At 42.8% G+C, this 24,368-nt stretch overlaps 1 protein-coding gene across 2 annotated transcripts in view; it reads left to right on the top strand.

The window, feature by feature from the left end:
• LOC138638126 (probable cation-transporting ATPase 13A4) overlaps positions 1-24,368 on the top strand; it is a 355,111-nt gene that overhangs the window by 27,217 nt on the left and 303,526 nt on the right. Inside the window, exon 2 of one of the 2 annotated variants that reach the window (XM_069727157.1) lies at positions 10,337-10,388. In XM_069727157.1, the coding sequence (XP_069583258.1) occupies positions 10,337-10,388 (52 nt within the window). Of the gene's footprint in view, positions 1-10,336; positions 10,511-24,368 lie in introns of both variants that reach the window. The other variant, XM_069727156.1, reaches the window with a different exon arrangement.

The raw sequence follows: 24,368 nt of genomic DNA, 5'->3' as shown, positions 1-24,368 counted from the left end.
CCAATCATGGCGAGTTGAGTTAATTTGAGCTCAATTTTTTTCTTATTTGACCACAGCACCTTCTCCCAATCACTCACAGAATCATCCAGATGATCATTGGCAAACTTCAGACGGGATTGCACATGTGCCTTCTTGAGCAGGGGGGCCTTAAGGGCACTGCAAGATTTGAAACCTTTACGGTGTAATGTGTTACCAATAGTTTTCTTGGTGACTGAGGTGATTTTTGCATGTTTTCCCCAGATTGATGTTGATTGACAGTCATTTTGTGTTTCTTCCATTTTCTTGCTATTGCACTAACAGTTGTCTCCATCTCACCCAGCATCTTACTTATGGTTTTGTAACCAATTCCAGCTTTTTGCAGGTCTATGATCTTGTCCTGGACACTCTTATAAAGCTTTTTGGTCTTGCCCATGTTGTACAGGCTAGAGTCTGACTGATTAATTGAGTTTGTGGACAGAAGTCTTTTGTAAAGGTGACTATGTAAAATGGTTGTCTTTAATTCAGGTAGCAAGTTGATTAGAAGCGTCTAACTGGTCTGTAGGAGACAGAACTCTTGATGGTTGGTAGGGGATTAAATACTTTTTCTCACTGCAAAATGCAGAATTTATACAATGTGATTTTCCGGATTTTATTTTTGATATTCTATCTCCCAATGTTAAAATTAACCTACCCTTAAAATTATATACTGTTCTTGTCTTTGTCAGTGGACAAACTTCCAAAATCAGCAAGGGATCAAATACTAATTTTCCCCCACTCTATCTATCTATCTATCTATCTATCTATCTATCTATCTATCTATCTATCTATCTATCTATCTATCTGTCTATCTATCTATCTACACACGTGGTGAAAATTGTTGGTAGCCCTTGTTTAATGACAGAAAACCCCACAATGGTCACAGAAATAACTTGAATCTGACAAAAGTAAAAATAAATAAAAAATCTATGAAATGTACAAATGAAAGTCAGACATTGCTTTTCAACCATGCTTCCACAGAAATTAAAAAAAATAAAACTGATAAAATTGGCCGGGACAGAAATGATGGTACCTCTGAAAATAATGTGACAAAAGGGACATGTTAAATCAAGGTGTGTCCACTAACTAGCACCACAGGTGTCTACAATCTTGGAATCAGTGAGTGGACCTGTATATAGGGTTAGAGATACTCACTGTGCTGTTTGATGTCATGGTGTGTTTCACACTCAACATGGACCAGAAGAAGCAAAGAAAAGAGTTGTCTCAGGAGATTAGAAAGAAAATTAAAGACAAACATGTTAAAGGTAAAAGTTATAAGACCATCTCCAAGCAGCTTGATTTTACTGTGACTAGAATTGCACACATTATTCAGAAACTTAAGATCCATGGGACTGTAGCCAACCTCCATGGACGTGGCCGCAGGAGGAAAATTGATGACAAATCAAAGAGACGGATAATACGAATGGTAAGAAAAGAGCCCAGAAAAACTTCTAAACAGATTAAATGTGAACTTTAAGCTCAAGGAACATCATTGTCAGATTGCAACATCCGTTGTTGTATGAGCCAAAGTGGATTTCATGGGAGACGACAAAGGAGAACACCATTGTTGAAAAAAAATTCCTGAAAAAGCAAGACTGAAATTTGCCAAACTACATGTTGACAAGCCACAAAGCTTCTGGGAGAATGACCTATGGACAGATGAGACAAAGATGGATCGTTTTGGCAAGGCACATTGGCTCTATGTTCACAGACGGAAAAATGAAGCATATCAAGAAAAGAACACTGTCCCTACTGTGAAACACGGAGGAGGTTCTGTTATTTTCTGGGGCTGCTTTGCTGCATTTGGCACAGGGTGATTGCAGTGATTGCCTCAAAAGGTTTTATAACAAAATATTAAGTGAAGGGTACCATCATGGCTGTCCAGGCCTATTTCATGAGTTTTATTTTTTTTTAATTCTGTGGAAGCATGGTTGAAAAGCAATGTCTGAAATTTCATTTGTTAATTTTCATAGATTTTTATTAATTATTATTACTTTTGTCAGATTCAAGCTATTTCTGTGACCATTGCGTTTTTTTTCTGTCATGAAACGAGGGGTACCAACAATTTTGACCACGTGTGTATATATCTATTATATATATATATACACTAGATGGTAGCCCGATTCTAACGCATCGGGTATTCTAGAACATGCATGTCCACGTAGTATATTGCCCAGCCACATAGTATATTGCCCAGCCACGTAGTGTATTGTCCAGCCACGTAGTATATTGCCCAGCCACGTAGTATATTGCCCAGCCACATAGTATATTGCCCAGCCACGTAGTATATTGCCCAGTCATGTAGTATATTGCCCAGCCATGCAGTATATTGCCCAGCCACGTAGTATATTGCCCAGCCACATAGTATATTGCCCAGTCACGTAGTATATTGCCCAGCCACGTAGTATATTGCACAGCGACGGAGTTTACAGCACAGAGCCACATAGTATACAGACTTAAAATAAAAAATAAACATATACTCACCCTCCGTTGAAGTCCTGGCCCTGTGAGCGGTGCACGCGGCAGCTTACAGTCCCAGGGTTGGCATGGGCGCAGGACCTGTGATGACGTCGTGGTCACATGACCGTGACATCATGGCAGGTCCTTGTCACATACCATCCTTGCCACCGGAACCTGCCGCTTGCATGGAACGGTCACTGGAGCGTTGCGAGGATCGGGAAAGGCGCCGGAAGGTAAGTATATGATTTTTTATTTTTTTTATTATTTTTAACATTAGAGCTTTTTACTATTGAGGCTGCATTGGCATAACGTGGTCCATTAGCGCTGCCATTAACCCTGTGTGAGCGCTGACTGGAGGGGAGTACAGAGCGGGCACTGACTGCGGGGAGGAAGGAGCGGCCATGTTGCTGCCGGACTGCGCCCGTCACTGATTGGTCGTGGGCATTTTGCCACGACCAATCAGCAACTTGGATTCCATGACAGACAGAGGCCGCGACCAATGAATATCCGTGACAGAAAGACAGAAGGACAGACAGAAGGACAGACAGAAAGACGAAAGTGACCCTTAGACAATTATATAGTATATATATATACATATGTACAGTATGTGCATTTAGAAGAATATTTCCTTTGAAAACGATGTGTAAATGACATAGAGAGAATTGCTCTATGTAAAAGCTCATGTTAAAATCACATTGCCATCAGATAGCATTCACACTGCTTTCGAATGTAAATCAGATGCTAGGTGTGAAAAATCGAATTGTCCTCCCATAAAAAACGCATGACAGTTGCAATACCCTTATCCAATTTTGCAGGTACAAAATCGGATTGATTTTAAAATCTAGTGTGACTCAGTGACTCCATCCTCAGGGTATGCATGCATGTTGAGGGTATGTGTGTACATTCAGTCTTTGCTTGCAGAAATTTCTGCAAGGCTTTTTCACCTCTTGGCAGCAAAAACACTTCTGAAAAATCTGCTGCATGTTTGGCTCATTTTTGCATTCGTTTTTTTGCATGCGTTTTTTCCTGTGCATTCAATCAGTAAAAAACGCAAGCAAAAATGCACAAAGAATTGTCATGCTATGGATTTAAATGCACAGCAAATCCTGAAAGGAAAAATACTGATCATGTGCACAACACTTCATGATTCTCACTGATTTTGCCAGCATAAGGATTTGTTAGCATTATTGGGCCAATTCCGAGATGAAAAAAATGCATCTTGATGACTTGACTCCTCTCAAAGACTGACAGTTATACACTGAAAGGAGGTAATTGCTCCTGCAGTGTATGTATAGAACTGAGCTGCTGCGAGTGAGGTCAGAGGAGTTCATCACCTGATGAGCTATGGAGATCTCACTTGCGGCACCAACGCTGCTTGAGAAAGTTCTCCAGAGTTCATCATGAATTCGCGTGACCTCTGTCACAGCAGCTCAGCACTTTACACTGTGGTAGTGATTACCTCCTGTCAGTGTATCGCTGGCAGCCGGTTAAAGCAGTCACATCTCCTGATGTGCCTATTCTACAGTTGAGATCGCCATGGGACGCTCAGGATTACGTGGACTACGGTGGACAGGTGAGTATATGGTGGTTAATTATTTTTGATTTTTTTCTAAGAGATAAGGGCATCAGGGATTGGACGATAGGTAAGTATTTGTTGTTTTTTTATTGTTCATTTCTAATAGGAGACAAGGGAGTTGAGGATTTGGTGTTAGGTAAGTATAATGCATTTTAATATGTATTTAATTAATTTGCATGTTTTTTTGTTGCTTTTTTAAACTTTAAGCACATGCACTGGCTGATGAGAGACTACTGTAGTCTCTCAACGGCCGACGCCTGCTGACCTGTGGTAAGCTTTTTACCATGGGTCACTGCATCTATGCGAGTCACGCTGGGCTCTGACGGCGGTAACAATCTACCTGAGGTAACATTACCGCTAATCAGAAGCGCTACGCCAGTGTTTCCCATGCTATCACACAGCATGGGAAACACCAGAGCTTGTGTTGTGTATGGTGTTCAGCTATATTCGGTGAATAAATTGGCTAATATTGCAAATTCAGCAATTGTGAGCCGAATTGAATATTAATATATTTGCTCATCTATAGTCCTAATTGTCCTGCTTCTGCAACAAGTACTTAGTGGTTATTAGGGTTGAGCGAAACGGGTCGAAATTTTTCAAAAGTCGCCGACTTTTGGCAAGGTCGGGTTTCATGAAACCCGACCCGACCCCAGTGTGGGGTCGGCCATGAAGTCGGCGATCTTTTGAATCTAGAATCGGAATTCCGATACCGATTCCCGATATGTTTAAGATATCGGGAATTGGTATCGGAATTCAGATTTAAGTGTAAAATAAAGAATTAAAATAAAAAATATCGCAATACTTACCCTCTGACGCGCCCTGATACTAACCGGGAACCTTCCTTCCTTAGAATCAGCCTTCCAGGACCTGCGGTGACGTCGCAGTGACGTCGCGGCTTGTGATTGGCCGCGCTGCCGCCCATGTGACCGCTAGCGCGGCCAATCACAAGCCGCGACGTCACCCGCGACGTCACCGAAGGTCCTGGAAGGGCTGATTCTTAGGAAGGAAGGCTGCCGGAAAGAAGCAGGGCGAGTCCGAGGGTGAGTATCCATGCTGTGATTTGTGCCATATCTCTATGTGTGTTCTAGGCAATTGTATGTATATTGATTTGTACCATGTCCAAAATGTAGATTGGTTTTCAGAATGTATTCACACATAGTCTGCATATCATTCGAAGTTTAGTGCCATTCATGCTGCAAGCTGTGCCATGTTTCAATCTGTAATTTTTGTATTCGTCACATTTTGCTAGCCAAACTACTGTTATCGGTATTTATGACAGTCTTATTGTTGCTGTTCATACATTATTACAATTGTTTGCACATTATTGCCTATCCTATCCATGTCCAGGGGGGTGGTTCCTCATGTGGAACCTTTGATTATTTTGGCTTTTAAATGTTTTTAATAGTGTGGTGTTTGTTTGTTTTTGGCTGACAAATAAAATATTTTGTATAGTTGCGCTAATATTCCAGTGGTGGTCCCCTATATATAGCTTGAAGCTTTTTTTCTTTGTATTCTGCATTCTATGTATGTCATGCTTTGGGTTGACCCCCTGGTTTCCGGTGTAGCTACCATGCTTTGATGGTGCCCTCCACTTCCGCTTTTGTTCATCGATTTTTGTTATGCTGTAATGTCTATTGTCTGTACAAATCCCCTCTATAATTTGTAAAATGCTGCGGAATATGTTGGCGCTATATAAATAAAATATTTATTATAAATTAAATTATTATTAACTGAATGAACATCCTCCAAGGCCGGTTATTCCATAATTTTTGCTAGGGGTTGGATATATATATATATATATATATATATATATATATATATATATATACGGTATATATACATATTGCATTACATACAAGCAATCAATTACAAGGAAAAAATGTTTCTTAGTATTTTTCCCTGTAAAAAATGATTCAGGTTTGGTTTGGTAGGTCTTCTTTTAATTGTGAGTTTAACAGAAGGATACCAACAATGTTTTTGTATAGGTGAAGTTAAATAGTGTTTTACTGACAGGTTCTCTTTAAGGTCTGTGTTTCTTTTTTAATCTGCAGCTGGAACTAATTAATTCTTAATCTGTCTTAATGTCAAACATTTGCAGCTTTCAGACAACAATGGCCCTTTGTGTTTTATTTCTCCATGCATAAAAAGTACGTATCTGATACATGATTTTGATAGGAACATAATGGGTTATTAAATCACTCTTGTGCCACGTGCTTATTATCTACGCTCTGCCGAAGCTGCTGTACTGGAATACTATTGTTTATAGTTTAGTTTTTCTTAAACATTGACTTAGATAAGAATGTGGGAGTAACGAGGTCAATAAAATCTATACAGTGTCTGGCCACATAAAAAATATTCTTCGTTAATTAAAATCTATATTATCCACCTTTATCAGGGAGTGTGATATACATGCCCCCAGGCTACTGAAGGATTGGAGCAGTTTTGTATATTAATAGCAAATCATGTCAACATTTTAAGTTGCAAATCAGAGAGTATCTTGGCTGAGGTACACTCTCTTTGAGCATTTTGGAGAAGCCATCCGCCATTAAGCAGAAAACCAATGCAGAAGTAATTAGTTCCAAAAGAGCTATGTATATTATTATGCAGAAAGCTCCCCCTAAGAACACTCTCATCAAATTATTTATTCTCTATATATATTGCAATCATTATTGTAACAACTCTGCTGGCATCACGGCATGGCCTCTCATCTCTCACACACCATCTTACTCACTGCTCCAGGTCATGTTGGGATTTCTGTCTGCTGCCGGCTCCATGTTCTGTGTCTTTTGTGTTCTGCCTGCTCTCTGCATGCTTCATGGCAGTGTGCATAGGGGGCGGTGCCAGAACTCTCTGGTTCGTATGGAATCAGGGCGCACCTGTCTAATGTGTCCCTGACCAATTATCAAGAGGCCTCTAGTACTTAGGGCCTGTGGAACTTGTCTGTGCAATGTCTAAACTCTTTTAGTGTCGTGCTTCTGACGTGCCAGGCCTTGCTCTGTGTTTTGCCTTCTCTGGAGGCTTTTCTCCTTGCCTTGCCTTGATCTTGTTTGTCTGCCCTCCAGGAGGCTGTATATCCTGGTCTCAATGCCTTTGATCTAGCCTTGCTTTGTACTTGTCTGTCCGCCCTCCAGGAGGCAGAATATCCTGATCCTTGTGTCTTTGCTCTTGTACCTTGTCTCATTCCATTACCTTGTCTGAACTTTGTCCTACCTCTGTCTCCTTGTCTGTGGCTTCTTTCCCCGCTGTGTCTTTCCTTGTGTCCTCTCTGTTTGCTTAAGCTCTGCACTTTTCCGGCTCTGCCTGCTCTGTACCCTTGTGACTTTGCCTGTGCTTCGCTCTCTTGCAGCTTTATCTCTGCTCTGCACTCCTGCGGTTCTGCTCCGTTCTATTCTGCTCCGCTCCTGTGCTGCAGAAATCTCTTGCTGCAGCTCCTCTCCGCATTCCTTGCGGTTCCGCTCTGCTTAGCTTCTGTTGCTGCTCTATCTCTTGCTGCTCTACTGCTCCTATCCGCAGCCTTGTGGTTCTCTTCTGGTGTGAACAGGTCCCAACCTTTTCCTTCATACTTCTTTCCTTCCTGCTTGTTTCCGTACCTGCGTCTCCTGTGTGAATAGGCCCCAACCTGTCCCTTCATACTCCACTTGCTCCTGTTTGTTCCAGTACTAGCATCTACTGTGTGAACAGGTCTCTACATGTTCCTTCATACACCCTGCCAGCCTGTTCTGTGTCTCTGCTGTGCCAGCCTGCCCTATGTCTCTGCAGTGCCAGCCTGCCCTGTCTTCACCGTGCCAGCCTGCCTTGTGTATCTGCAGTGCCAGCCTGCCCTGTGTCTCTGCCGTGCCAGCCTGCCCTGTGTCTCTGCCATGCCTGCCAGCCCTGTGTCTCTGCCGTGCCTGCCAGCTCTGTGTCTCTGCCATGCCTGCCAGCCCTGTGTCTCTGCCATGCCCGCCAGCACTGGGTTTCAGCCGTGCCCATCTGCCAGAGTAACAGCCATGCTCACCAGCCTCTCTAAATAAAATTGCATTGTATTACAAGTATTATCCTTCTTTAAAGCCGTATCTGAACCTTAGTGTTAAAAACTTGGCAAATAAAATTGTCAAATTCTCCCATAAATCATTCTGCAAAGAGGGAACCTTCATACCATTAAAAAAGACAAAAAGTTGATCGTCCTTCAATGTAATGCATCCTGCTCTCAACATATTGTCAAGATTCCATTACGATTTGAAAACCAAGAAAGGGTTTGACAGCTTGAGGTTTCATGGTACACATTTTTTTTTTTCAAAGTAACAGTCTCCTGTCTTCAGTCAGGTCATTCAGACCACATTGTTGGGTATTCTCAAAAGCTTAACTGAAAACAGACATCATTTTGTTGCACATTAGTAAACTTTATAGTCTTGCAAGGATTTAAAGTAATCTGTTTCACTCGCTTTTGGACTGATTGGTGACATTTTTATCAGCCACAACTCTGAAGTGTTAGCAAGTTTTGGTGGAAGAGAGCCAGTTCTTCTTAACTCTGTGTTATTTTATATGCGATTTTTTATTTGAACATTGAGAAATGGATTTGGTAGGGGAAGAAGGCACTTTTCTGATATTTGAAAAAAAAACTTTTGGAACCATGCCTTGTTTAACGTCCACCATCTTGCAATGTACGATCTGTGCCTACTGTTTAACAGTTTACTGAATGCTTTTATTTTCCATCAGAAGATGATTTCAGGGAAGCAACATTATTTTCTTTATCTGATACAATAACAGTCGAAAAAAATATCATGATCTTAAAGTGTTTCTGTGGAGAAAACGCATACTTGGCATGGAGGTGTAATTAATTTTTTGGCATGGAAATGTCATTTACTTTTAAATGTTGAAATATTGCACTGAAGCCCCATTAATAATCACTTGGGTAGATTTAGTTAGACCTTTTATGTCTATCATTGGCGACTTATGGATGTACAAAATGCATATTATGAAGTGGATTTTCATGGGCTCATCCAGTATGTGGGTTCCAATGCGTAATGGGGTGCATATGTCTGACTATGCAGCAGGGCAGACATTGCTGTCACTGTGTAAAACAAAGGAGTACGGGAGTACAAAATGCATATTGTGAAGTGGATTTTCAGGGACCCATCCAGTATGTGGATTCAAAGGCGTAATGGGGTGCATATGAATTGGTAGCAGGGAAGGCCTTGCATTCAATGCAACATTTTTTCAGGAGGCCCTTCTGGACATCTTATGACAGGGGTATTGTGGTGCTTCGTAATTCTTGGCAGCCCATCCACTCACAGCATAGGCTATAACAGTTTAGGAGATCCACAGATTAATAATGTCCCTTTAAGAAGATTAATGCCTCCTGATGCACCAGTACAAATAGGCTCTATGACTTTAAGAGTCCCTCCTTCATGAATGAAACAAGATGGGTCTGCTTATGTGTCACACACCACAAGGCCAGCTAGCGTTGTTAAATGTTACAATGACATTTTCCAGTGAATGCATTTGTAGTGGTTGAAAGCAATGTTAAAGTTCAAAAACACTTCAAAAACGCTGTCTGAACTAAGCCCACGAGGTGCAGGAAATTTTCAATCTGGGATTAATTATTTGGCCTTACAGGCAAGTCATTAACCTGCAAAGGATGTACCTTGACATATTTTCCAGCAAAATCTGCAGTGTTTCCATCATTTTCAGACGTTTTTAGACCTTAAAAGGACCACTGGGGGGATCGCGGTAAAAATACTCAGGTCTCCCATAGACTTACATTGGGCTCGTTGCTTGGGTCGAGTACCCGAGTATTCCAATTTGCTCGACCCGAGCAACGAGCATCCTAGCATTTTAGTGCTCGCTCATCACTAGTAATTACAATTGCTCATTTTGCCTTTCTACCCAGTTAATTATTTTTTTCCATTAGATTTATGATATCATGTGATTAAAGCAGATTAAAGCAGACTAGCTGAATCCTTCTAAGCTCTATGTAGAAACAGGAGGTCTAATTATCCTGGGTCAGTCTTAAGTAACTGCAAAAGTGAGGGGACGAGCAGAGCAGCTGGGTCAAGAGTTGAAGTGGGGAAATTATTTATGTAGGGAAAAGATAATTTCTGCTTCTACATAGAGCAAAGAAAAGAGAAGAATTAACTGAGTGGAAAGTCAAAATGTGCAATTGTAAGTACACAGTGCTATATAATATGATGACTGCAATATATTAAGAAGATAAAAACTTGATGGGAGGAGGAGTGCTTCTTAAAACTAAAATTTCATTTTGTTCAGTGTTTCATTGATTTTTTTTTTCATTCTTTCTTACAGGAAATATTTGGATACAGAACACTTCGATGGAAGAAAGCCCTTTGCCTTGCAGGTTATATATTTTCCTTTGGATTGCTTTGGCTTATATTTTACTGGAAACCTGAATGGGAAGTTTGGGCTTGCTGCAGCCCATGTACACTCCAGGAGGCAAATATTGTATTGCTCAGAGAAACGGTAAAAAAATCACATATGTACTTATACATGTAATTGTGCCCAGATTGTCTGTAAGTAGCTGATCAATTAAAGGAACAAAAGTGACAGTTATATGTATCGCTTTAATGGTATTTCTACAACTACATTTACATTCTCTCCAAACAAACGAGGATTCATGTTTCCTAATCTTTTTTTGCACATTTACTGCCATCTCAAATATAACAATGGATATTCCCCAGTCCAACCTTATAACCTGATGATATATGTAAAATTTTTGATAGAGTACATATTTTTCAAGTTTTGAGGCTGACAATTTAACATCTACTGTATATGTACTGGGTGTTCCTCCAGTTTTATGTTAATGAAACTATGAACATAATTTTAAATTTTTTTTAGCATTTGGGAATCTTTTCTCTGTATTTCCCTTAAAGAACAACCCATGTGGTACTCCAGATAAAGTAACCACCCTACTTAAAAACTTAAATAAAAAAGAGGTTAGCAATCATTAATTATTTTTATTTTATAAACACTATGCATGGATTGTCTGAACATATCCAATAAATTAAATCCTATGGTGTTTCTGCTTGAAAAAAAATCCCTCCAAATTTGCCCACTAAATCAATTGAACCTGAAAAATAGCCCCATATACAAAAATAGCATAAACACACCACTTCACCAAACCTGTTTTGTTTAATGATTTTTACATGAATTTTGGCAACAGAAAAATCCACATGATAAAACAGCATGTGAATACATCCTATGAGCTCTGATGCTAATTTATCACAGGATTCCTTCATGTAGTTCATGCCACAATATGATTAAGCTGGCTGCACATGGTGGACCACAAATAAACAAAAAGAAGAGGCAGTTAGTGTCTCCCTTCTGGGTTGAATGAGCCTTTGTCCCATCAGTTAAAGGCCTATTTAACTAGTCCTGGATCCTACCCACCATTTAAATTTTGAAGGATTTTAGCCTCATAGACGTCAACTTGATAAATCTTAGGCTAGTATCCCATCAGAGAAAAGTTGCCTTATTGTGTTTGATGGGCACATGCAAATTGGCCAATTTGTGTGCTACGTACTTCCATTTTGTAAGTATATTCTACAGAGTAGTAATGCAGCTTTATATATTTAATATTTGCATACATCTCGGCACATACAGAATGCTGCTGTATTATTTGGTTTGGCACGAGGTTGACCTACACACGTATGACATATGTATGTTGTAGTATTTTGCAAAGGATTTATGTATGTGTATAGAGTAACTAAACAATAATTTTTTTGCTAATTCTAGTCAGCATGGAAAGGTATTTACATTTGCAAGTCACCTTTCCCCCTATCTGTCGGAGTCCCGCAAGGTTCAGTTCTAGGGCCCCTGCTCTTCTCTATTTACACTTTTGGCATGGGACAGCTCATAGAATCTCACGGTTTTCAGTATCATCTCTATGCTGATGACACACAGATCTACATCTCTGGACCAGATATCACAACCCTACTAACCAGAATCCCTCAATGTCCATCCGCTATTTCATCCTTCTTCTCTGCTAGATTTCTAAAACTTAACATGGACAAAACAGAATTCATTGTCTTTCCCCCATCTCACGCAACCCCCCCAACGAACCTATCCATTACAGTAAATGGCTGCCCACTCTCCCCAGAGCCACAAGCTCACTGTCTCGGGGTAATTCTTGACACTAATCTCTCCTTCAAACCGCATATCCAAGCCCTTTCCACTTCCTGCCACCTTCAACTCAAAAATATTTCACGGATCCGTACATTCCTAAACCAAGAATCTGCAAAAACCCTAGTCCATGCCCTCATCATCTCCCGCCTCGACTACTGTAACCTCATGCTATGTAGCCTCCCCTCGAACACTCTCGCACCCCTCCAATCTATTCTAAACTCAGCTGCCTGACTAATCCACCTGTCCCCCCGCTATTCCCCGGCCTCTCCCCTCTGTCAATCACTTCACTGACTCCCCATTACAGAGACTCCAGTACAAAGGCCTAACCATGACATACAAAGCCATCCACAACCTGTATCCTCCATACATCTGTGACCTTGTCTCCCGGTACTTTCCTGCACGCAACCTCCTCACAAGATCTCCTTCTCTACTCCCCTCTTATCTCCTCTTCCCACAATCACATACAAGATTTCTCTCGCGCATCACCCCTACTCTGGAACTCTCTACAACAACATATCAGACTCTCACCTACCATCGAAACCTTCAAAAAGAACCTGAAGACCTACCTCTTCCAGCAAGCCTACAACCTGCAGTAATCACCGATCGACCAAACCACTGCACGACCAGCTCTATACTTACCTACTGTATCCTCACCCATCCCTTGTAAATTGTGAGCCCTCGCAGGCAGGGTCCTCCCTCCTCCTGTACCAGTTGTGACTTGTATTGTTCAAGGTTATTGTACCTGTTTTCATTATGTATACCCCTTCTCACATGTAAAGCGCCATGGAATAAATGGCGCTATAATAATTAATAATAATAATAATTTGGCTTCAGTCCACTACAATGCATTGGGAGTATGAATTGAATGGTGAGGCACCTTAGGTGTGTCATCGCTACCCTGCAAGGTATTTAGAGCAGGTATCCTCCTCTCAGCGCTTAGAAGGATAGCGCTGTATCCTGCATAAGTACAACTAAATCATGTGTTTCTTCGGGCCTTTTTTGTGGGTCGTATTGCTGCAATTTTCACGGTCTGTCAGAATAACGGACCGCAAAAAACTTGCAGATCGCCGTTTTCGGGTTCCCAATACAATAGCAAATGTATTGAAAACAAAAAAAAGCTGTCTGCAAAACAGGAAGTCACGGTGCACCGCAAAAACAACCTTCCTTTGGTTTACTCAAGTTGTCCGAGGTTTACATCTTCAGGTGGGCGCAATGCACTCTGAAGTAATAGACTGTATGTGCTAGAGGGTCTCTCTTCACCGGTGGTTCTTAAGGTACCTTCACACATAACGATATCGTTAAGGATATCGTTGCAAAGTCACGCTTTTTGTGACGTAGCAACGATCCCGCTAACGATCTCGTTATGTGTGACAGCGACCAACTATCAGGCCCCTGCTGGGAGATCGTTGGTCGCTGAGGAATGATCAGGACCTTTTTTTGGTCGCTGATCACCCGCTGTCATCGCTGGATTGGCGTGTGTGATGCCGATCCAGCGACGTGTTCACTTGTAACCAGGGTAAATATCAGGTTACTAAGCGCAGGGCCGCGCTTAGTAACCTGATATTTAGCCTGGTTACCATTGTAAAAGTAAAAAAAAAAACAGTACATACTCACATTCTGATGTCTGTCACGTCCCCCGGCGTCCACAGGGTTAAAACTGCTTTCGGCAGGAGTGCTGCTAATGCACACGCTCCGGCCGAGAGCTTCCCTGCACTGACTGTCAATGCCGGCCGTAAAGCAGAGCACAGCGGTGACGTCACCGCTGTTACTGCCGGTGCTGACAGTCAGTGCAGGGAAGCTCTCGGCCGGAGCGCGTGCATTAGCAGCGCTCCTGCCGAAAGCAGTTTTAACCCTGTGGACGCCAGGGGACGTGACAGACATCAGAATGTGAGTATGTACTTTTTTTTTTTTTTTTACTTTTACAATGGTAACCAGGGTAAATATCGGATTACTAAGCGCGGCCCTGCACTTAGTAACCCGATGTTTACCCTGGTTACCCGGGTGCTGCAGGGGGACTTCGGCATCGTTGAAGACAGTTTCAACGATACTGAAGTCTTTCTCCTGATCGTGTTGTAAATTCTGTTGTCGGGCTCTCTCCTGTGGTCATGAATGGTACTCGGCTGGTTCTGTCCATGGACTTCCTCTGGTGGGTGTTTCTGAGTTTCACAGGTGACGAGGTTAATTTGTTAGCTGCCGCTCTATTTAACTCCACCTAGATCTTTGCTCCATGCCACTTGTCAATGTTCCAGTATTGGTCTGTTCACTCCTGGATCGTTCTTGTGACCTGTCTTCCCATCAGAAGCTAAGTTCCAGCTTTTATTTCTTTGGTTTGCTATTTTTCTGTCCAGCTTGCTATTTAATTTATTGTCTTGCTTGCTGGAAGCTCTGGGACGCAGAGGGAGCGCCTCCGCACCATGAGTCGGTGCGGAGGGTCTTTTTGCACCCTCTGGGTGGTCTTTTTGTAGGTTTTTGTGCTGACCGCAAAGTAACCTTTCCTATCCTCGGTCTGTTCAGTAGTCGGGCCTCACTTTGCTAAATCTATTTCATCTCTGTGTTTGTATTTTCATCTTTACTCACAGTCATTATATGTGGGGGGCTGCCTTTTCCTTTGGGGAATTTCTCTGAGGCAAGGTAGGCTTTATTTTTCTATCTTCAGGGCTAGCTAGTTTCTTAGGCTGTGAAGAGGCGTCTAGGTAGCGTTAGGTACGCTCCACGGCTATTTCTGGGCTTTGCTAATTTTTATCGGCGCTTCATGGCTAATTTTTCTACTGTTGCTAAACCGTTGACTGATTTGACCAAGAAGGGTGCTGATGTGGTCAATTGGTCTTCAGCGGCTGTAGAGGCTTTTCAGGAGTTGAAGCGTCATTTTTCTTCTGCCCCTGTGTTGTGCCAGCCAGATGTTTCGCTTCCGTTTCAGGTTGAGGTTGATGCTTCTGAGATTGGAGCAGGGGCTGTTTTGTCGCAAAGAAGTTCCGAGGGCTCGGTGATGAAGCCATGGGCTTTTCGCCTGCTGAGCGTAACTATGATGTTGGTAATCGTGAATTGTTGGCCATGAAGTGGGCATTCGAGGAGTGGCGTCATTGGCTGGAAGGAGCCAAGCATCGCGTGGTGGTCTTGACAGATCACAAGAATTTGACTTATCTTGAGTCTGCCAAATGGTTGAATCCGAGACAGGCTCGATGGTCATTATTTTTCTCCCGTTTTGATTTTGTGGTTTCGTACCTTCCGGGCTCTAAGAATGTGAAGGCTGATGCCCTGTCAAGGAGTTTTGTGCCTGACTCTCCGGGTGTTCCTGAGCCGGCGGGTATTCTCAAAGAGGGGGTAATTTTGTCTGCCATCTCCCCTGATTTGCGGCGGGTGCTGCAAAAATTTCAGGCTGATAGACCTGACCGTTGCCCAGCGGAGAAACTGTTTGTCCCTGATAGATGGACTGGTAGAGTTATCTCTGAGATTCATTGTTCAGTGTTGGCTGGGCATCCTGGAATCTTTGGTACCAGAGATTTGGTGGCTAGATCCTTCTGGTGGCCGTCTTTGTCGCGGGATGTGCGTTCTTTTGTGCAGTCCTGTGGGACTTGTGCTCGGGCTAAGCCCTGCTGTTCTCGTGCCAGTGGGTTGCTTTTGCCCTTGCTGGTCCCGAGGAGGCCCTGGACGCATATTTCTATGGATTTTATTTCGGATCTCCCCGTCTTTCAAAAGATGTCGGTCATTTGGGTGGTTTGTGATCGCTTTTCTAAGATGGTCCATTTGGTACCTTTGTCTAAATTGCCTTCCTCCTCTGATTTGGTGCCATTATTTTTCCAGCATGTGGTTCGTTTACATGTTATCCCGGAGAACATCGTTTCTGACAGAGGTTCCCAGTTTGTTTCAAGGTTTTGACGATCCTTTTGTGCTAGGATGGGCATTGATTTGTCTTTTTCCTCGGCTTTCCATCCTCAGACAAATGGCCAAACCGAACGAACTAATCAAACTTTGGAAACATATCTGAGATGCTTTGTTTCTGCTGATCAGGATGATTGGGTGTCCTTTTTGCCGTTGGCTGAGTTCGCCCTTAATAATCGGGCCAGCTCGGCTACTTTGGTTTCGCCGTTTTTCTGCAATTCTGGTTTCCATCCTCGTTTCTCTTCAGGGCAGGTTGAGTCTTCAGACTGTCCTGGTGTAGATACTGTGGTGGATAGGTTGCAGCAGATTTGGACTCATGTGGTGGACAATTTGACATTGTCCCAGGAGAAGGCTCAACGTTTCGCTAACCGCCGGTGCTGTGTGGGTCCCCAACTTCGTGTTGGGGATTTGGTTTGGTAGTCGTCTCATTATGTTCCTATGAAGGTTTCCTCTCCTACGTTTAAGCCTCGTTTCATTGGTCCGTATAAGATTTCTGAGGTTATCAATCCTGTGTCATTTCGTTTGGCCCTTCCTGCTTCTTTTGCCATCCATAATGTGTTCCATAGGTCATTATTGCGGAGATACGTGGCGCCTGTGGTTCCATCCGTTGATCCTCCTGCCCCGGTGTTGGTTGAGGGGGAGTTGGAGTATGTGGTGGAGAAGATTTTGGATTCTCGTGTTTCGAGACGGAAACTCCAGTACCTGGTCAAGTGGAAGGGTTATGGTCAGGAAGATAATTCCTGGGTTTTTGCCTCTGATGTTCATGCTGCCGATCTGGTTCGTGCCTTTCATTTGGCTCATCCTGGTCGGCCTGGGGGCTCTGGTGAGGGTTCGGTGACCCCTCCTCAAGGGGGGGTACTGTTGTGAATTCTGTTGTTGGGCTCCCTCCTGTGGTCATGAAAGGTACTTCGGCTGGTTCTGTCCATGGACTTCCTCTGGTGGGTGTTTCTGAGTTTCACAGGTGACGAGGTTAATTTGTTAGCTGCTGCTCTATTTAACTCCACTTAGATCTTTGCTCCATGCCACCTGTCAATGTTCCAGTATTGGTCTGTTCACTCCTGGATCGTTCTTGTGACCTGTCTTCCCATCAGAAGCTAAGTTCCAGCTTGTATTTCTTTGGTTTGCTATTTTTCTGTCCAGCTTGCTATTTAATTTGTTGTCTTGCTTGCTGGAAGCTCTGGGACGCAGAGGGAGCGCCTCCGCACCGTGAGTCGGTGCGGAGGGTCTTTTTGCGCCCTCTGCGTGGTCTTTTTGTAGGTTTTTGTGCTGACTGCAAAGTAACCTTTCCTATCCTCGGTCTGTTCAGTAGTCGGGCCTCACTTTGCTAAATCTATTTCATCTCTGTGTTTGTATTTTCATCTTTACTCACAGTCATTATATGTGGGGGGCTGCCTTTTCCTTTGGGGAATTTCTCTGAGGCAAGGTAGGCTTTATTTTTCTATCTTCAGGGCTAGCTAGTTTCTTAGGCTGTGCCGAGTTGCATAGGGAGCTTTAGGCGCAATCCACGGCTATTTCTAGTGTGTTTGATAGGTTTAGGGATTGCGGTCAGCAGAGTTCCCACGTCACAGAGCTCGTCCTTATTATCAGTAACTATCAGGTCATTCCGTGTGCTCTTAACCACCAGGTCCATTATTGTCCTGACCACCTGGTCATAACAGATCGTTGGTCGCTGGAGAGAGCTGTCTGTGTGACAGCTCCCCAGCGACCACGCAACGACTTACCAACGATCATGGCCAGGTCGTATCGCTGGTCGTGATCGTTGGTAAATCGTTTTGTGTAACGGTACCTTTAGACTTCCTAGGCTCGCTCTGCACAATCCTGTAGATGATTGTAAGACTCAGGAAGTGGTAAAGTGGAGTGTGTATTGTCAAGGACACTGCTTTGGTACCCGGTTTGCTAGGGTGCATACACAGTCTGTGCCGAAACACTTGTCGGATTTTGGGGATGTGTTCTTGGTGCAGGGTGCCAAGAACTTCCTCTACATCATCCTTAATATTGTGCCATTAATCTCGTTCCTGGTGCCAAGCTGCCTAAAAGCAGACTCTATAATATCTCTGGTCCAGAAAGGCAGGCCATGAAGAACGACATCACGGAAAGCCAGGCTAAAGGTCATATCAGACATCCTCATCTCCCATTGTTGCTGGGTTCTTTTTTGTAAAGAAAAAAGATGGGGGTTTACGGCCATACTTGGATTTCCACGAATGCAATACGATCACTGTCGGTGATCCATATCCGCTCCCACTCATCCCAGACCTCTTTAGTCAGATTGGAGGAGCAAAATGGTTCTGAAAATTGGACTTCAGGGGGTGTATAATCTCATTTGCATTAAAGAGGGAGATGAGTGGAAAACAGAGTTTAATATGCCCAAGGGACACTATGAAAACCTGGTGATACCTTTTCGGTTGACGAATGTGCCTGCCGTCTTCCAACACTTTAAAAATGACATATTTAGTCACCTACCTACTAGGCAGATTTGTGGTTACCTATCTGGATGACAAATTAATTTATTCACCTGACATTTAGTCACATGAGGTACTTGTCAGACAGATCTTACATATACTCAGAGTCTAAAAATTATATGTCAAACCCGGTTGAGGAGATCCCTTTCCTTGGATATGTGTTGTTTTCCACCAGTTTTTTGCAAGGATCTGGCAAAAGTCTGGGCAGTATTGGATTGGGATCATCCTGAGGAATTGAAGGTGTTACAAAGGTTTTTAGGTTTCGGTAACTACTACAGTAAGTTCATAAAAAACTTTTCGGTAGTAGCCAAACCTCTTACGGATATGAACAGGAAGGGGTCTAACTTCTCCAAGTGGTCCAGTCCCACCAGTGAGGCATTTGATATGTTGAAGAGGTGTTTTTCATCTGCACCAATCCTTATACAGCTTGATGTTTCTCAGCCTTTTATTGTTGAGGTTGATGCTTCTGAAGTTGGAGTGGGGGGTGTATTGTCACAGGATGCATCTCCTGGTAAAAGGCAACTATGTGCTTATTTTTATAAGAAACTGTCTCCTGCTGAGAAAATGTATGATATTGGTAACAGGGAACTCTAAGCAATCCAATGTGCTTTTTAAGAGTGGCATCTTTTTTTGGAGGGAGTGGTTCATCCGGTTATGGTAATCATGGATCATAAAAATCAGGTATATTTGGAATCGGCGAAACGCCTTAACACCTCAGTCAAGATGGGCAATGTTCTTTATCATTTTTAACTTTTTGTCACATATAGGCAGGGGAACATAAAGATTAAGGCTGAAGCCTTATCTCTTGTTTTACTGGGGGAGCAAATAAAAGTGAATCAGTACCTATTCATCAAAAAGGGGTGGTTATAGTGTCTTTATGCTTCAATCTGGAAAGAGAGGTTGTTGAACCTCAGGGGGACCCCCCTGCTGCCTATCCATTTGGTAAACTGTCTCTGTTAATCTTCATCTTAGAGTTCTTGGTGAACATCACGATTCGGTCTTGGCCAGACATCCTGGTCATAAAGCCACCTACTTACTCTGCATTTTTGGTGTCCAAGTGCTCATCAGGAAGTTTGGGAGTATGTGGCCACCTGCAGTGTCTATGTGCGTTCTAAGACCTCTCATATTCGTCTATCTGGGGGCTCTCCAACCATTGAAGATTCCCAGTAGACCTTGGACTCACTTGTCAGTCGATTTTATCACGGATATTCCCATGTCGGCAGGGAATACTGTACTTCAGTAAAATGTCTCATTTCATCGTTTTACCAGCTTTACCGAACACCAAATCCTTGGAGCTAATTTTCATCAGGGAAATATTTAGATTACATGGGATCCTGACCGATATTGTTTCTGAAAGGGGAATACACTTTGTTTCCAAGTTTTGGAGGGAATTTGGCACCCATCTGGGGTTCCATCTGTCATTTTCCTCTGCGTTTTGAACGCAGTCTAATGGGCAAACTGAATAGGTTAACCAGAATCTGGAGACGTATTTCAGGTGTTTTGTAGCTGAAAATCAGGAGGATTAGGTTACTTACTATTAGCTGATATTGCTGTAAATAATTGTTGTCAGGAATTATTCAGTAAGTCCCCATTTTTCAGGGCATATGGGTTCATCCTCAGTTCAGTTCATTTAATAAAGACCGTCCTTCTGTATTACCTGAAGAGGAATGTTTGTCATCTTCAATTACGCCCATATTGCAGGTTGTTACTAATAATTTGATGAAGATTGCATCCAAATAAGAGTATGGCAGGTCAGAGATGTTTGGTGGGTCCGAACCTGTGTGTTGGTGACTTGGTGTGGTTGTCCTCTAGGAACAATAGGCTGAAGGTTCCGTCTTTGAAACTGGGTCCCAGGTTTATAAGTCCTTATAAGATTGTAGCCATCGTCAATCCTGTAGCATTCCACCTTGCTCTGCCACCTACCTTTATGATCCATAATGTATTTAATAAATCCCTCCTAAAAAAATATTTTGCATCTTCAGTGCCATCACCAATACCCCCATCTCCTGTCATTCTCGATGAAAACTTGCAGTTTCAGATAGCTAAAATCTTGGATTCTCATTTTGTCCATCGGTCGCTTTAGTATCTGATGCATTGGAAGGGGTATGGTCCTGAGGAGAGGATGTGGGTACCAGCATCTGATGTTCATGCTGCTAGACTGGTCCAATCTTTGCACGAGGCATACTCCAAAAACTCGGTCCTGAGGTTTTAGAGGTCCCCTGTACTGTCCCGGGGAAGAATCACTTCTCCTTCATTTCAATGGTGTTTATTCCTTTTGGCAGAACAGGGGTTTTAATTGTTGGAAAACTCTGAGCTTGCAGCTAAGCTCATTTAGCCAATCCCTTCCCCTTTATAATCTGGACTCTGATGGAAATTCATGTCAGAGCTAGTATTTGCCGCATGGCTTCAGGAGGAAGAAGTGTTCATATGAGAAGGAGTGTTGGAGGAGTTATCTGTGACTGTTGCGTGCTCTGTAAGTGTGATAATTCCCTTCCCTTCTCTACTTTTGCTTATTCCACATCGTCCACTCCCCGTGCATTCCTCTATTATATGTGAGTGAATTTATTGTGTGCCTTGAGTTTTCTGTTAACCCTTGTTTGTGTAGCCTTGTTTGTCAGGTTGGTATACTGCAGTAAACAATAGCGCCCCTCTTCCCTGAGTGGGGGAAGAGAACAGATGGAGGACTAACTCAGAAGATAAGGCAAGGGTGGTGGCCCCGTCATCTTCACCTTCAGAAATATTCTGACGAATAGGATGAGTTAGGGCATCCCTAGTTGTGGGGTCAGGGAAGAAGCCCCTGGTCTCGAGTCACCTGACAACTGTGTCATGACACATATGGACAATTGTATATTTTTAATAATATTTAATAAATGTGAGAAAATATCTCTTCTTTCTAAGAGTTTGAGTACTCATTGGATCACAAACATACAACTCTGGCAAAAATTAAGAGACCACCAAAATCTAAACCCTGTCATGGGCAGCCCAATCTCCAGAACTGAACCCCATTGAAAACCTTTGGAATGTAATCAAGAGGATGATGGATAGTCGCAAGCCATCAAACAAAGAACAACTCCTTACATTTTTGAGCCAGAAGCAGTGTCAAAAACTGGTGGAAAGCATGCCAAGGCGCATGAAAGCTGTGTTTAAAAATCATGGTTATTCCACAAAATATTGATTTCTGAACTATTCTTGAGTTAAAACATTAGTATTGTTGTTTCTAAATGATAATGAACGTGTTTTCTTTGCACTATTTGAGGCCTGAAAGCACTGGTTTTTTTTTAAATTTTGACCATTTCTCTTTTTCAGAAAAAAAAATACAAAAATTATTGCTGGAAAATTCAGAGACATGTTGTCAGAAGTTTATAGAATAAATAAACAACTTACATATTACTCAAAAATATACCTAAAAATCAGGCAAACTAAATTTTTTGCATTGGTCTCTTAAGTTTCTCCAGAGCTGTATCGGTACAGTACAGACCAAAAGTTTGGACACAACTTCTCATTTAAAGATTTTTCTGTATTTTCATGACTATGAAAATTGTAAATTCACACTGAAGGCATCAAAACTATGAATTAACACATGTGGAATTATATACTTAACAAAAAAGTGTGAAACAACTGAAAATATGTCTTATATTCTAGGTTCCTCAAAGTATCCACCATTTGCTTTGATGACTCCTTTGCACAGTCTTGGCATTCTCTTGATGAGCTTCAAGAGGTAGTCACCGGGAATGGCCTTCCAACAATCTTGAAGGAGTTCCTAGAGATGCTTAGCACTTGTTGGCCCTTTTGCCTTCACTCTGCGGTCCAGCTCACCCCAAACTATCTTGATTGGGTTCAAGTCTGGTGACTGTGGAGGCCAGGTCATCTGGCGTAGCACCTCATCACTCTCCTTCTTGGTCAAATAGCCCTTACACAGCATGGAGGTGTGTTTTGGGTCATTGTCCTGTTGAAAAATAAATGATGGTCCAGCTAAACGCAGACCGGATGGAACAGCATGCCGCTGCAAGATGCTGTGGTAGCCATTCTGGTTCAGTATGCCTTCAATTTTGAATAAATCCCCAACAGTGTCACCAGCAAACCACCCCTACACCATCACACCTCCTCCATGCTTTACGGTGGAAACCAGGCATGTAGAGTCTATCCGTTCACCTTTTCTGCGTCGCACAAAGACACAGTGGTTGGAACCAAAGATCTCAAATTTGGACTCATCAGACCCAAGCACAGATTTCCACTAGTCTAATGTCCATTCCTTGTGTTCTTTAGCCCAAACAAGTCTCTTCCGCTTGTTGGCTGTCCTTAGCAGTGGTTTCCTAGCAGCTATTTTACCATGAAGACCTGCTGCACAAAGTCTCCTCTTTACAGTTGCTGTAGAGATGTGTCTGCTGCTAGAACTCTGTGTGGCATTGTGGGAAACCGGCTAAATAAGATTAAAATAGATAAATCTCCGGGTCCGGATGGCATACACCCACGAGTACTAAGCGAACTAAGCAATGTAATAGATAAACCATTATTTCTTACTAGATTGTGGCCCGATTCTAACGCATCGGGTGTTCTAGAATATGCATGTGTCCGTAGTATATGGACACTGATGATTCCAGAATTCGCGGCAGACTGTGCCCGTCGCTGATTGGTCAAGGCAACCTTTATGACATCATCGTCACCATGGCAACCATTATGACATCTACATCAATACTGTGCCCGTTGCTGATTGGTCGAGGCCTGGCGGCCTCAACCAATCAGAGACGCGGGATGTCTACGTCCTTTATGACATCATCGTCGCTGTGCCCGTCGCTGATTGGTCGAGGCCTAGCAGCCTCAACCAATCAGAGATGCGGGATTCTACGTCAATACTGTGCCCGTCGCTGATTGGTCGAGGCCTGGTGGCCTCGACCAATCAGAGACGTGGGATGTCTACGTCCTTTATGACATCATCGTCGCTGTGCCCGTCGCTGATTGGTCGAGGCATGGTGGCCTCGACCAATCAGAGACGCGGGATTTCTACGTCGATACTGTGCCCGTCCCAATCAGGGACGCGGGATTTCCATTACAGACAGACAGACAGACAGACAGACGGAAAAACCCTTAGACAATTATATATACAGTGGGGCAAAAAAGTATTTAGTCAGTCAGCAATAGTGCAAGTTCCACCACTTAAAAAGATGAGAGGCGTCTGTAATTTACATCATAGGTAGACCTCAACTATGGCAGACAAACTGAGAAAAAAAAAATCCAGAAAATCACATTGTCTGTTTTTTTAACAATTTATTTGCATATTATGGTGGAAAATAAGTATTTGGTCAGAAACAAACAATCAAGATTTCTGGCTCTCACAGACCTGTAACTTCTTCTTTAAGAGTCTCCTCTTTCCTCCACTCATTACCTGTAGTAATGGCACCTGTTTAAACTTGTTATCAGTATAAAAAGACACCTGTGCACACCCTCAAACAGTCTGACTCCAAACTCCACTATGGTGAAGACCAAAGAGCTGTCAAAGGACACCAGAAACAAAATTGTAGCCCTGCACCAGGCTGGGAAGACTGAATCTGCAATAGCCAACCAGTTTGGAGTGAAGAAATCAACAGTGGGAGCAATAATTAGAAAATGGAAGACATACAAGACCACTGATAATCTCCCTCGATCTGGGGCTCCATGCAAAATCCCACCCCGTGGGGTCAGAATGATCACAAGAACAGTGAGCAAAAATCCCAGAACCACGCAGGGGGACCTAGTGAATGAACTGCAGAGAGCTGGGACCAATGTAACAAGACCTACCATAAGTAACACACTACGCCACCATGGACTCAGATCCTGCAGTGCCAGACGTGTCCCACTGCTTAAGCCAGTACATGTCCGGG

The sequence above is a fragment of the Ranitomeya imitator genome, chromosome 5, assembly GCF_032444005.1.
Source record: "Ranitomeya imitator isolate aRanImi1 chromosome 5, aRanImi1.pri, whole genome shotgun sequence".
In the NCBI taxonomy this organism is placed as follows: domain Eukaryota; kingdom Metazoa; phylum Chordata; class Amphibia; order Anura; family Dendrobatidae; genus Ranitomeya; species Ranitomeya imitator.
Note: the sequence above shows the minus strand (reverse complement) of the source record. Positions and strands in the feature narration are given on the sequence as shown.